Genomic DNA, 15130 nt, shown 5'->3' with positions numbered 1-15130 from the left:
ATAATGCCTCCAGACTAAGAGCTTCAGAACCTACACAGCCAAACAGTATTGAATCCATTCACGCCAAGCAGATTTATAATATTCCCCAAGCAACTCTCCTCACAACTCTCCTCATTTCTCATCAGCAAATGAGAAATAAAATGCAGTTGACAAAAACACTCCTCCTTGCCAGGCACAGTGGTGCATGCTTGTAATCCCAGCTGAGACAGGAAGATCACAAATTCAAGGTCAGCCTCAGTAACTTAATGACGCCCTCAGTAACTTAGTGAAACCCTGTTTTAAAATAAAAAAACCAAAAAGGGCTGGGAATGTAACTCAATGGTAACATACCTCTGGGTTCAATCCCCTATTCCAAAAAGAAAAAAACAAAACGAAACACAAGAGTTCTTGAAAATGGACCAAGGAAATGTTTACAGAAATACACTTCCCTGCAAATACTTTAATATGAAAGCTGAAAATAGATGGGTGTAGTGGTGCCAGCGGCTCCAGAGGCTGAGACAGAAGAATTCTGAGTTCAAGCCAGTCTCAGCAACTTAGTGAGGCCCTAAGAAACTCAGGGAGACCCTGTCTCTAAATAAAATATAAAAAAGGGCTGGGAAAATGGTTCAGTGGCTAAGTGCCCCTGGGTTCAATCCCTGGTACCAAAAATAAGAAAAAGAGCTGCAAACAACTTGAACAGAATTTCATCCAAAGGGTCACCATTTTGGAATGGTCCATTCTGGAACTGTAGATCTGTGAAAGCATTCACTAAGATAAAAATAGTGAGATACACAGTCTACAATATATAAATATCCCACACTGTCTTTAAAAGAAAAGCAGGAAGACAGGTCAGGCATGGGTTGGTTGCTTGCAGGCCCATGGAACACTGGGCTACAAAGTAAAGAATGCAGAAAGCGGAGCATGACAACCTGAGATATGTACAACATAACATGTCTCCTCCTCAAAGCCATAGCTCTGGGTTCCCTGGGACAATAAACTGTATTCAATTCAAAGTTGATCTTTTCTTGAAAAATCTCTAGTATAACCTAACTCTTCAGACATTACTTCCTTCTTTAGCCAGGATGCTATTATTTTACACCACCATCACTTGCAGAGAAATGGCTACACCTAGCTCTGACTGCCTTTCACTGTTCTCAGCAATACTGCTTCAAGTGCAGAGTATATTTCCTCAATGTGTTGTTAATGCCTACAAGTTAGAAATAAATAGTACCTGATTGAAGGGGGCCCGGGGCCCATCACCTAGCAGAGGTGTTTTCTGCTGCTGGAATGGTATTGGCCCTTGAGATGGATGTGGCCCTCTTGCCGGGTTCTGCTGTCCCTGAGGTCCAGGGGGCCCTTGCATGCCACCCTGGGGTGGAGGTCCCAAAGAGCCCTGGGGCGGCCCCTGCTGGCCTTGTGAGCCTGGAGGACCTCGAAGTTCCTGGGGAGGGCCCAGCATTGATCCTTGAGGTGGAGGCCCCTGCATGCCTCTCATCTCCTGAGGACCTCTCATTTCCTGAGGGCCGTGTCCCAGCAGTCCACTTGGAGGGTGAGGTCCTCTCATCTCTTGAGGTGGATGGCCCATCATCATCCCTTGGGGAGCAGGACCTTGATTCTCTCGGGGACCTGGAGGCCCCTGCATTCCTCTTGGATTCAATCCCATCAGAGGCCCCTGAGAAACAGGACCTTGGATTCCTTGAGACCCTGGCCCACCTTGTATCCCATGAGGATGCGGAGGTCCTTGCATTCCTCTGGGACCAGGTGGTCCCTGCATTCCTTGAGTACCAGGAGGCCCCTGTGGGCCTAAGTGGCCCTGGGGACCAGGTGGACCTTGAGGTCCTATGTGACCCTGTGGGCCTGGTGGACCCTGAGGACCCATATGACCTTGAGGACCAGAACTACCCTGTGGTCCAGGTGGCCCCTGAGGTCCCAAAGGGCCATGAGGTCCAGGGTGCCTCTGCATTCCTTGGGGCCCATGCATGTCCTGAGGCCTTGGTAGCCCCTGGGGTGGGCCCTGGGGCCCTTGTGGTCCCATGAATCCTTGTGGCCCCCCACCTCCCTGATGCAGTGGAGGACCTTGTGGTCCCATTTGTCCCTGAGGTCCAGGGGGTCTAAACTGTCCCTGTGGACCTGGAGGCCCCATCTGAGCCATGTTCATTGGCATCTGCTGAGATGGATGGGGCTGCTGAAAACCTTGAGGAATCTGAGACATTGGACCTTGTCCTGGAAAGGGCTGGGGTCCAAGGAGAGGGGTGCCAGATGAGGGAGGGGGCTGAATTTGCTCAGCCTGTTTCTGCGCAAGTCTTTCAATTTTAAGTTGCTAGAAAGAAAGAAAGAAAAAAGAATTAAGCCAGAACCCTCCAAGATGACAATACTGCTATCAAGTACTTCATCAAGGAAGCCTCAAAATATACAAAATTCTTAACGTCTTAATGGCCCAGTGGTAACCAGAGTCCACTGCAACACTCAAATGTCCAGAGGCCACTCATGATTATCCAGTATTGAGGCTGCAGTTTCACTCAGACTACTTCCTTTTAGGATTATTTATATTTATCTTGAGTAGGAAAAGCCCAATAATTTATTACTATTTTGTCATCCTGATAGCTGTCATAGGTGGGAAAGTAAGAACGAGCCATCTGTACTGCCAGTTGACAAAAAAGGAAAAATTCGTTTACTTACAGTAAATAAAAGAATCCAAATTAAAATCATGTTGGCCTTATCTTTTCTGTTAAAAAGGTGTATTTAACTTGGGTGTACTCGCTGATGGTTTTAAAAGTCTAAGAAAAAGGATTCTTTTAGAAACTAGCTTCCTAGTACAGCAGTAAGAAATCACGGAGCTTGTCAGACCCACCTGAGACCCTTCCCTTTCTTTAAAAGCACATCAATAAAAACATTTGTCACTGCTTTCTTAGATCACCTAGCACCCCAATAAAAAGCTTCACACACCTCCAAAAGCTGTGGATTGGTATACTGTAACGTGGCCATTTCTTGCTCAATTTCCGCTTGTGTTTTTTTCTTCTCTTCCAATTTAATGTCCTCTTTTCTGTCATTCAGCACTTCATTTGGAGCAGGGATTGGAACTTTATTTTGCATCCAGGCCTTGGGAAAAAAGCATTAAAATATACCTCAAATATGAAAATTATAATAGGATGAGAAAACCATTCTGTGATGTCATCTGCTCAACCCAACCTGCTAAACTGTTCTTATTTCTAATGCAAATTCTTAGTGACTCAGGAATGGAATAAGACCAGTGCATTACTAGATGGAAACAGTCAATATACTTTCTGACCCACACCTCTTTTTCCTGACAACTTAGTAAAATAAGTAGATGAGGAAAAAAGAATGACAGAAGATTCATGGTAAACAAAGTAAATCTGCAAGGCAGCAGATGAGAACTATGTTTGGGAATACAGGAATATGTGAAGGAGAAGAGTCCACAGTACACAAACACCTTCCATAGATGAGATGATCCAAGAGAGACCTAATTTTCAATGTCAATTAAACAAACTAACCACAATTTCACAATGAGAAAGTGGGTGAGGAAGGGGTCATTTTTAGTTAGTTACCTGCTGGAACTGAGCAGGAATAGGTTTTGCATAAGGAACTTTCTTCTGAGGTACTTTTTTCTGATCCTTTTGCATCACCTCCTCCATTCCCCAATCTAAACCTGGAATTGTCATTTCAATTTCGTTTGATTCATCCTTCCCTATAACCATAAAGAGAAGTAGTTAGCCCTTTAAATGAAAGTAATTGGCCACCTGATCAATGAACATATTTTTGGAAGATTTTAAATACTATGCAGTTTGCATCACTTTTATCAGCATTTCTCAACATAAATCATGTGACATTCAATACAAATAGTCATGAAGATAAGAAAAAATGACCACAAAAATTTCATAAGAAATGAACGCAACTACTGTAACTACTCTTACCCATCTGCTCCTGTTCCATAGCTAATTTTAGTTGTTCTGGTATTCCCATCCCTGGAATCACTGCCAGGCTATTAGGTTCAAGGTCATCTACAAAGAATAATATACTCATTGTAAACAGAGATTGTATGAAAGCAGTGGCCAATAAAAATTAATACTTTATAAAAATAGATCATTCCTCTGGTTATTTATAATCCAATAAATCAAACTATTAAAGTCAGTTTTGCATAATATTGCCAATACTAACACTGTTATAACAGAATATCAACATTTCAAACATGAATGTACAAGCCTCACCATATTCTACTCCATCTTCAGACATTCCAGGTAATAGGTTTAGATTATACCGATCTCGCATTTTATCACCTGGTCGGTTTCGAGTCCAGAATTTGCTGTCAAAATAAAAGTAATGGCCCAAAGGACTTAAAATCAGCATACTACAGTAATGCAGCCACATCAATGTTTATAGTAGCTCAATTCCCAACAGCTAAACTTTGGAACTTAGGTGTCCTTCAATAGATAAATGAATAAAGAAAATGAGGTATATATACTCAATGGAATATTACTCAGCTTTAAAGAAGAGTGAAATTATGGCATTCGCCAGTAAATGGATGGAGTTGGAGAATGTCATGCTAAGTGAAATAAGCCAATCTCAAAAAACCAAAGGCCGAACGAATGTTTTCTCTAATATGCAGCTGTTAATTCACAATAAGGCAGGGGACATTAGAGAAGAATTGTGTTACCTTAGATTAGGTAGAGGGAAGTGAAGTGGGGATAGGTGGGGAGGGGATGTGGGGATAGGAAAGATAGTAGAATGAAACAGACACTATTACTTTATGTATATATATGACTGCATGACCAATATGATTCTGCAACATGTACTCAGAAAAATGAGAAATTATATCCCACCTATGTATGATATACCAAAATGCATAAATGCATTCTACTATCATGTGTAACTAATTAAAACAAATCAAAAAATTAATAAAAAAATAAAAGTAATGGGAAGAGAGAAGGAACATAGTTTCAGTGTTGTTATGGAAAATTAATAGTGTGGTATATACCAGTTCCTTGGTACACACAACAGATTTTTTACAATTCTTTCCTTCTCAAACTTTAAAATGTGGGAAAAAAAATTTTTTTAATAAGAAGGCAAAACAAAAATTTTAATAAGAAGGCAAAAATTGATTCAAACAACCAAAATCATGTACAATATACAATCTCCATATTGCAACAAAAATATTTATAAAACACTATAAAAATGTTTTAAAGACAAGCTGAAATACAAATTAGTACATCCATCAATAAACGAAAATAAACATGTAATATTTATTTCTCACTGTTCTATAAGTACAATAATCCCTTACTGTTTTCACTATAAAGCTTACCTAGTATGGTCATTTGAGCCTGAGCAGAGAATATGTCCAAGAGGATGCCAAGCCAGACTCCAGATCATTCCTTCATGGGCCATCTCCATCCCACCCACTTCCTTCTCTACTCTGTAACAGCACAAAGAAAGAAGTCCTTTTCACAAAAGTTAATGAAGAAAGGCTAATTTTCTTTTAGCCTTAAAACAAAGCTATCAATGCCTGTTACTTTAAATCTAGTCAATTCTAGATGTTTCAGAGGTACTGACTTGTCATCAAAAATACCTTCTTTTATCCAAAGACAAAAGAAGCAGAGGGGTAAATGCTTCAAAAATTATTTTACCAATAAGAGACTAAGAATGCTATTTCATTTTCCCTTAACAACTTCCACAGCCAAAAGTAGAAGTGCTACATTTTTTATTCTAAGCTGGATTTACAGAATTTAAAACTGCAGGCAGACTAATACAGTACATACTAACACTCAGAAAAAATAGAAAACTTTATCGTGCTTACACACATTCAAGTGCTCTCTTCATAGAAATATACTGTTTCCTGGACTTACTGATAATCAACAGAATGTGGCAAAATTTACACTGTATGATTCAGAGACCAGAAAAGATCACCCACTTTCTACCTGAGTCTCTGAATACACTCTTTCTCCAAGAGCTCATACTTCCAGAAGCCTCTACCACAGAGAGGCCATGTACTCTAGTACACAGTGCCTAAGTACAGCCTGGCCTTCATGTCATCCCAGCAGGGGCTTCAAACACAAAGAAGCAGAGGAACCATCCCTGCTGTGCCCTGTCCAAAGTCCTGAACCACCAAATCCCTGACTTCCAGAATAAAATGCCACTTTTGTTGCTAAAAATTGTTTTTGTAGTTGTAGATGGACAGAACGCCTTTATTTTGTTTATTTTTATGCGTGCTGAGGATGGAACCCAGTGACCTGTGCATCCTAAACAAAGGCTCTGCCACTAAGCTATAGCCCCAGCCCCAAATGCCACTTTTATACCATGAAAAATGTAATAATTTTGTGTGTGATACTTCTTTTTCTTTCTTTTGCGGTGCTGCATGAGCTCTACCACTGAGCTACATCCCCAGCCCTTCCATACATACATAAACGTTACACACCCAACATGCCAGAATAACAAAGAACCATCTGATCCTCCACTGGCAAAAAGCCCTTCGTGCACAGGATGCCAGGCCACAGCTGTAAACAGAAACAAGGGAAAAGACAAAATTGTTTGGGTCTGTGAATGCTACAGGTAACAGTCATAAAAAAATCAAGCATAACCGTCACGGACCTGTGGCTTCTTTCTTATGACCACGGAAGACTTGAAGCTCTTCTTTCAGGTTTCGGATATCAAAAAGTTTACAGAGATGATCACGTGATGCTGTGAGTAGCCAATTGCCATTGAGGTTTAATTTCACTTCCATTACAGTGTTTTTATGGGCATGACTAGAAACAGAGCACCAAGAAAATAATGGTTGGAATTCAAAAACAAGCATCAATCAATATAATGACCATTTTGGTTGAAAGCACCATGGATCAAGATAGCAAGAGGTGTGGCCTAGAAGTAATAAGCACATAACATTATGGGGTAATGTAATAAGAATATAACATCAAAGTACACTTGAAAGAATTAGGTCAACAGAAGTAATATCCATTACCAAAGTGCTGCTCTCACTACCCAGATAAAATAGCAGCAGAGCTTCAATTGTACAGAAAAGTTTTATCTGTGAATCAGAGAAAGAATTTGGAATACATAAACCAATATTCAGTAAAGGTCATTCAATTTTAAAAGGTTAATGACATTCTTCTTATTAAGACAAAGCATAAAAATAGGCACTGAATAATGTGAAGGTTAATTTGAACTAAAGACAACGCCTTAAGGCCTGTGCAATGTACAACTTGAAGGGACATCAGTCACAAGATGCAGCATTGGTCACTGCCACTAGAATATGCAATAAGGCAGCCTTGCTCCAACCAATTCACTTGGGGGTGGTTTACTTCCCAAATGAAGGAACAGGATGCAGAGTTCAGCCAAAAAGGTGAACATATTCATAGAACTGTGAACATTTACAAAGAATTCAAAGAGAAAAAAATTGCATTACGCAGTTGCATTGTAAGCATGAGAGGGAAAAAAAATGCAAGTTAGCTCAAAAAGTCAGCTTCTTCTTTTATTTTATTGGGCGGTGGGGGGGATAAGGAGGACCTTCTGTATAAATAGATTATATGGAGAAGGCTGAGCTATGACCTCTAAGAGGCACATATATCAAATTTATACAGTGCCAAAAGGTACGCTAATGAGGATGGACAGTGAGAAAAAACGGTAATAACGATTTCCTCTTCCTGCTCCCCCGCTAAGCTCACCAAATTAAATTTAGGCATATGTGGCAGAACAAATATCAAGCATATTTCATTAGGGATTTATAGAGACAAAACATAATTAATAAAAAGTCTACAGATCCAAGTCCATCTGGTATCTAAACCACGTTTACAGGAATATATAAGAGAAAGCTAAAAGTTAAAGAATATAGGCTGCTTTGTTCCCCTCTGTTTGGGGAATAAGGTGGGGCTCCTATCACTTACAGTGTAGCAAGACTCTGTCCAGTCTTGGGATCCCAGAACTTGATTGGCTGTTGACTATCTTTACTTCCTGAAACAACTAACCCTTTGGTTGGATGCCAGTCTACACATTTCACATCAGCACCATGCCCTGTTGAAACAAGTTAGGATAAAACCTATTCAGTCTTGTGCATTTAAAGCAGGACTTCATTGTAATTTAACCGAAGTAGAGAAATCTATTAAATGTCTTGATCTCATTGCTCAGTCAACCTATTTTTTTTTTTTTAAAGAATCTTTGGTCTGTGTCTGGAAGTCTTTTGATAGATACATCAAGCTTTCTTCTGATGCCAGGATGCACAAAACCCAGTCCCCTCCTCCTGAAACTAAGTATATCTCCCAGCCTACTTGCTGGCAGGTGAGCCAAGTCCTTTTGGAAGTTGTACCCCTCAAGCCCACAAATAGCAAACTTTGGTTTTCCTACTTTGTGGTATTTGTTATAGTTCAAAACTCCTTGGTACATAGAATGAGGAGAGGAAAAAGTATTCCAGCTTTTTACTTATTTATTGAAGTACAGGAGAAAAATTATTTCTGCCAAATTCATATGTAGATTAACATGTAATCAGAATAAATTGAGTTACTAAAATATTACAAATGTGAAAATCAGGATTAACAAAGAAATAAGTATTGTTTTTTAAAAAAACGTGGTGTAGTATAGTCTTAATATTTTACAAATCAGGAGGCTGAAGCAGAAGGATCAAAAGTTCAAGGCCAGCCTGGGCAATTTAGCAAGAGCCTATCTGAAAATTAAAAAAGGAATGTAGCTCAGTGGCAGAGACTTGCCTTGCATACACCAAGACCTGAGTTCAATCCCTAGCAAAACATATACACACACGCATGTGCACATGCACACACACACACACACACACACAAAAAAAAAAAAAAAAAAAGCTGGGAGTAGGGATTTATGAAGCAGATGCACGGGAGGCAGGTGAAAAGTAAGAACACATATGAAACAGCTTCAGAAAATTTTAGATGGAAGGAAAAAATTTTGAATAAAAGTACAAAGGGAAACAGAAGAAGGAAGAGATGGTCTCCAGGAAGTGGAAGCGATCTATACCAGTTCAGAAAAGGAGAAACACATCTCACATAGGGCTAGGCTCATCCCAACACAATAGCCCACACTGGCAAGCACAGAGGGGTGGGCTAATCATACGGAGAACAGTTTGGAAGATTCTATTGACAGGAAATAATGGATGTCCAAAGGGATTTTTCTACAAGGAAATAATTGCAGCATGGCACATGTACTCTAAGGAATATGATGCACCTCTTACAAATGATCTTATGGATGATTTAATAAAGTGATTAAAACATCCATTATACTAAATTTATTTTTCAACAAATTAGTGTATATTCTTACTGTAAAAGGCAAACAATTCAACAACATAAGTGATTGCATGTGTATATCTGTGCAGAGAAAAATAGCAAGAAGACTAGATACCCAGTTGTTAACAAATACCATAAAGCTGGGAGGTGGTATTATAGAGATTCCTTTTCCTTGTGTCTTTAGATTTTCTTCAATTAACTTTTTCTTTTTCCCTTATGGTGCTGAAGATTGAACTCAGTATCTCACAAATGCTAGGCAAGTGCTCTACTTCAAGAAACATATTTTCTAACTCCCATTCCATGAGGGTGAAGCTGAGGATGGGAAAAGGGACGGCAGGTTTTGCTGTTGCCTGATATTTTATTAAAAACAAAAGATGGAAAAATTGAAACAGAAACACAGTTCGGTCCTTCCGGCCCCTTCCTTGCCTTAAAAATCTTTAATATTATTACCAATCTAACACTGAAAAGATGTGATCGGGGAATTTAAAACCTTTATGGCAGGGCTGGGGTTGTAGCTCAGTGATAGAGAGCTTGCCTTAGCATGTGTGAGGCACTGGGTTCAATCCTCAGTATCACATAAAAAAACAAAACAAAAAAACCTTTATGGCCCACTTAAAAATGAATAAGGTGTATAGCTATGTACACTTTTTTTTTTGGCAAAGGGTACCTGGGATTGAACTCAGGGGCACTCAACCACTGAGCTATATCCCCAGCCCTTTTTTTTAAATTTAGAGTTAAGGTCTCACTGAGTTGCTTAGCACGGTGTTTTTGCTCAGGCTGACTTTAAATTCGCAATCCTCCTGTCTCAGCCTTCTGAGCCATTGGGATTACAGGCATACACCACTGTGCCCAGCACTATATATGAATTTTAACCAAACAAACTGGAATTTCTGGCAAATGTATAAGAAAGCACTTTCTAATGATGATGCACTATGTAAAAAATATATTCTTAGGACTCAATTCTACCTTTGCCTTTTCTGGAATATCTTTATTACATAGAGAAAGTATACCTACTTAGTGTAAAGTATATGCAAAAATTAAAACACTATCAAACTATAAAAACATATAAAATGTATTTTAGGGTCCTTTGTTTTCTGAATTTTTCTATAATTTATTTGGGCAAAATTCAAACAAGGAAAGAATGCCATGAATATACTCACACCCATCCACATCATAGATATAAGTCAAACTAATAGGTATTGATTCTCAAATATTACTTTTGGTCACTATTCTTAAATCATACTAGAAAACATATGTTTACATATGGTACTATACTAAATGAAGAATCTCCAATATGCTAACTCATAGTTTTACAATGAATACTTTACAACACAGATGAAAGAACTGGCTCTTGATCACACAGTTGATAGGTGGCAGAGCAGAAATCTGCATGAGGGAAGCACTCAGGATATATGCACATCTTCTAATATATTTTGAATGTATTACAAAATAAATTCAGGGAGTTCAATGTAGAGAGCTGGTTCCAGAGTCTCTGCTCTTAAGGACTAATTGCCTTTTTAGACATAAAAAGGTCAGTTTCAGAGTTGCAAAAGGGGAAAGGGATGACAACAAAATGTACTTTCCTATTTGCTTCTATCTGCACAAAGACTCCTAAAGGATGGTACTTAGCAGGTAGAAAATTGGGATAGAGATTACTCATTCTTCAGCTTTTGTATTCACTGTTTTATTTCTGAGCCTTGTGCCTGTATCATCTATATTTTTAAAAATTAAGTACAAATAAAGTCACCTAAGAAAATATGTGCAGGGCTGGGGTAGTGGCTCATTGGTAAAGCGTTCTCCTAGCACGTGCGAGGCCCTGGGTTCGATCCTCAGCGCCACATAAAAATAAATAAATAAAATAAAGGTATGTGTCCAACTACAAAATAAAAAATAAAATATTAAAACATGCTAACATTTGTGGCTTCAAAAGGGTCACACATCCACACAAAGAACAAACTAACACTTGTTCGAAAATGCATAAAATGTATCTTAAAGTATGCACAAGAATCTCCTACTAACTGCCTCCAAGAGAGGGAAACAGGAAGGCTTGGGCAAAAAAGGTAAGAAAGAGATTTCACTGTACAAATTGAACATTCCTAATCCAAACTCCAAAATGCTTCAAAATCTCAAACAATGCCTTAGGCATAAAATTTCATACTACAAAACTTAGTGTGGAGAAATTATAAAAAGTATTAAAATCAGCCAGGCATGATGGTGCAAGCCTGTAATCCCAGTCACTTGGGAGGCTGAGGTAGGACAACTGAAAGTTGAAGGCCAGCCTCAGCAATTTAGCAAGGCCCTAAGCAACTTAGCAAGACCCTGTCTCAAAATTTTTTTTTAAAAAAAGGGGGGCTGGGGATGTGGCTCAATGGTTGAGCACCACTGGGTTCAATCCCTAGTGTACACACACACAAAAAGAAAAAATTGTATAAAAATACCTTCAGGCTATATGCATAAAGTGTGTATAAAATAAAAATAAATTTTGTGTTTAGCCCTAGGACCTATCCCCAAGATATCTCATTACATATATGCAAACATTCCAAAATCGGGGGGGGGGGGGGGGGGGGGGGAGGAAGGAAGAAAAAGAAATTTGAAACACTTCTGTTTATAAGTATTTCAGATAAGGGATACTCAACATATATACTATTTTGTAAGTTTTAAATTTTAAAACACATAACCTACTGGGAGAAAATTTCAATCAAAAACTGAATTAACTAACAGGAAACTACCTTGGGAAAGCAGGTGTGAAATCTTTATACTTTTTTTAAAAAACTTTTAAAATTAAAAAAAAATAGTTTAAGCTACCATAAAAGCAAATTGATATGTAACTGTTTCCTTCAGGGAGGAAAAAATTAAAATAAATTTCTTCTGCACTGACAAAAATTATTTCAAATATAAAAAGCTACCATGCCATGCCAATGCTGATACATACATTTAGGTTAAGAAAAGTAAGACTAGTAGGAAACACATCCTAAGAACATAATTTTTAAAACTTGCATACAATGCAGGTGTGATGGCTCACACCTGTACTTGCAGCTACTTGGGAGACTGAGATACACAGATCATTTGAGTCCAGCAGTTCAAGACCAGCTTAGGAAATAGCAAAACCAGGCCTCTTTTTATTTAAAAAAAAGGGGAGGGGTGGGCCTGGGCTGTAGCTCAGTAGTAAAGCACTTGCCTCACATGTATGAGGCACTGGGTTCGATCCTTAGCACCACATAAAAATAAATAAAATAAAGGTTCACTGACAAATAAATAAATAAAGCTACTGTGTCCATCTACAACTAAAAAAATATATTAAGAAGAGGAAGAAGAGGGGAAAAGAGGAGGTGGCAGAAAAGGGAGGGATGGAGGAGGGAAAACTTTCATATGATAGTATCTGAAGCCTTGTTTATAATAGCGAAAACTAGGCAACAAATTTTGGAAGTATAAAGACAGATAAAACTTGCCATAACCCAAATATTAAACAATCATATATCTATTAAAATGGAAAACAAAGAAAAAGGCTCATAAAACCCATGAAATAAAAGCAACTAAAAGTGTGGGTTGTGGCTCAGTGGTAAAGCACTTGCCTATAACATGTGTGAGGCACTGGGTTCAATTCTCAGCACCACATATAAATAAAGATCCATGAATAACTAACAAAATACTTTTAAAAAGCAAACTAAAATAAAAGTCCACTAAAAACAAATGGAACAACACATGCACAACAACACATGGATTAATATGTTGAGAGGATGGTTATAAAAATACACGATTACAAAATTGCAGATGCAGATAAACAAAAGTGAAAATTATATTGGGATAGTAGAAACATAAAAGTGTTTCTATTCATATTTCCTCTAGTGTGATATTATGGTTTTAAGAATAAATAACACAGGTTAGGTTTTGTCTCTGAACCTTTTGGTATGTTTTTTAATATGAGAAAAACCACCACTGAATGCAAGTTACTTTGCCAGTCGTACTTTCCCTACCAAATTACCAAAAATCATGTGTGGTATCCCTTGGTGTTAGAGAGAGTAAGAGGTATTCTCATTTGTAACTGGTTGGAAAGTAAATTGCTACATATTTTGGGGGAGGCCATTTGGCTGTAGCTACCAAAATCTTAGATCCTATAAATCATCTGGTAGAAATTCATGCTGTAACTGAAAAGCATACCAGAATTTATGTTCAAAGATATTTACTGCACTGTGTTTAAATCGCCAAGACTGGAAATAATCTAAATATGAATGAGGGGTTACTAAGGAAAATTAAAGTAAACTGACATAATGAATATAATATGGTTATTAAAACTGAGGCAGAAATAGGTACCTTCCGGGGTGCTGGAAATTTTCTGTATCTTAGTGAATGATATCTCAATAAGCCTGTCTTGTAAAAAACAAAAATAATACTGACAGAAAACCAAGGTATTTTTATCCCATGTGTATAACAGAAAACTTAAATGGTAATAACATACTAGAGAGAAGAAATAGTAAGGGAGTAAGAAGGCATTTACTATTTCTGTGCTGCTTTATGTTTCATATGCTTTTATTATTTATTTAAGGACAATTGCCTTTGGTCTCCCTCTACTCAAAAATCAATTATTGACTTTGCTCTGCAATACAGAGTTAACCAGCACCTGTAGTCCCAGGAAGATGTGCTTCAGATCCTCAGCAGGGCTGCAGAATTTTCAATGACAGACCTCAGGTCAATAGAGCTGAATCAGGTTTCGAAGATATTTGTGAACTGGCAAGTCACGTATAAAAAATGATCTTATGTAAGTTAATATCTGATAGAAAAAATGACTGAGTACCAAACACATGGTCTATCAATTTCAAACATCACCCTTGAAGAATGCCTCAACACTAAAATTTGAACAGTGCTCACTGTGAACCCCAAACATGAAAATTCCAAGAATGGAGTATATCTAATGCTGAATTCATTCAGATAGTAACTGTTTTTATAGCTTAGTGATACAGCAGTCTCAAACTAAAAATATCTTGCTAATGGTTGAAGTTTTTAGGACAAAAAACTTCTTGCCAACGAAGGACTATTTTTTTTAAATGGAATTTAATAAAACTTATCAGAATCAAACATGTAAAAAATAAAATAAAGGTCAGACTCTGAACAACACTAAACTTGCTCTAGCACTACAAAGCCTACTACAGGGACAAAGTCTGGCCCAAGAGGAGACTGACAATAATCTACAAGTAGGCCATAGTGTACACACACGATCCTCAAAAGGATGGCAGAACTTTTACGAAGCCAATAATATAGGCACATGGTTACCAAGTAAAGAATCCAGGATGACTGGGAAAGGTCATAGCACCTTATACATTCTGGACTGCAACTGTAAACAGAGGATATCCTTGAAGAAAGATTCCATTGATTAGACTAGAGTACAATTATAAATTTATTAAATTTAGAAATTCCAATTGTTAATCATTATATAAAGAACTAGACTGACATAAATCTATGTGTGGAATTCCCTTTGAACACAAATATTTAGGAACTTAACCTGCATGATCCAATGTGGTAGCTCTTAGCTACACGTAATTATTTAAAGTTAAAAGTTTAGTTCCTCACTCATACTAGTCAAGTACTCAAGTTACATGTGACTAGTGGCTAGCACAATGAACAGATCAGGTAACAGAATATTCCCATCCTCACAAAAAGGACTCTTAAGACAATTATCAGCCTTAATCAAAGTTTCTCTTTAAGTTTCCATAGTCATATTATTTTTATTCATTATCTCAGCTACACAATGAAAACTAGCAAAAAAAGTTATCTTTAATTATACCAGAGCTAGAAAAGACCTATAAAATTACCCACCCCTAAAATTTTTTATATATGAGAACATTGCAACCTAGAAGGGTTAACCTGTGGTAGGAGTTGGCACGTGTTTTCTTCTTTCTGATTCAATC

At 37.9% G+C, this 15130-nt stretch overlaps 1 protein-coding gene across 2 annotated transcripts in view; it reads right to left on the bottom strand.

Moving 5' to 3' along the window:
- The window catches only part of Wdr33 (WD repeat domain 33), a 107209-nt gene that overhangs the window by 16200 nt on the left and 75879 nt on the right, over positions 1-15130 (bottom strand). For both annotated transcript variants that reach the window (XM_071619253.1, XM_027936869.2), the window contains 9 exons: positions 7869-7995; positions 6580-6734; positions 6407-6485; positions 5297-5407; positions 4206-4300; positions 3912-3998; positions 3546-3685; positions 2926-3078; positions 1211-2299 (listed from right to left, as the gene is read on the bottom strand). In XM_071619253.1, coding sequence (XP_071475354.1) covers positions 1211-2299; positions 2926-3078; positions 3546-3685; positions 3912-3998; positions 4206-4300; positions 5297-5407; positions 6407-6485; positions 6580-6734; positions 7869-7995 — 2036 coding nt within the window. The remainder of the gene's footprint in view (positions 1-1210; positions 2300-2925; positions 3079-3545; positions 3686-3911; positions 3999-4205; positions 4301-5296; positions 5408-6406; positions 6486-6579; positions 6735-7868; positions 7996-15130) is intronic.

Source organism: Marmota flaviventris, chromosome 11 (assembly GCF_047511675.1).
Source record: "Marmota flaviventris isolate mMarFla1 chromosome 11, mMarFla1.hap1, whole genome shotgun sequence".
Taxonomy (NCBI): Eukaryota; Metazoa; Chordata; class Mammalia; order Rodentia; family Sciuridae; genus Marmota; species Marmota flaviventris.
This window is presented reverse-complemented; position numbering and strand designations above follow the sequence as displayed.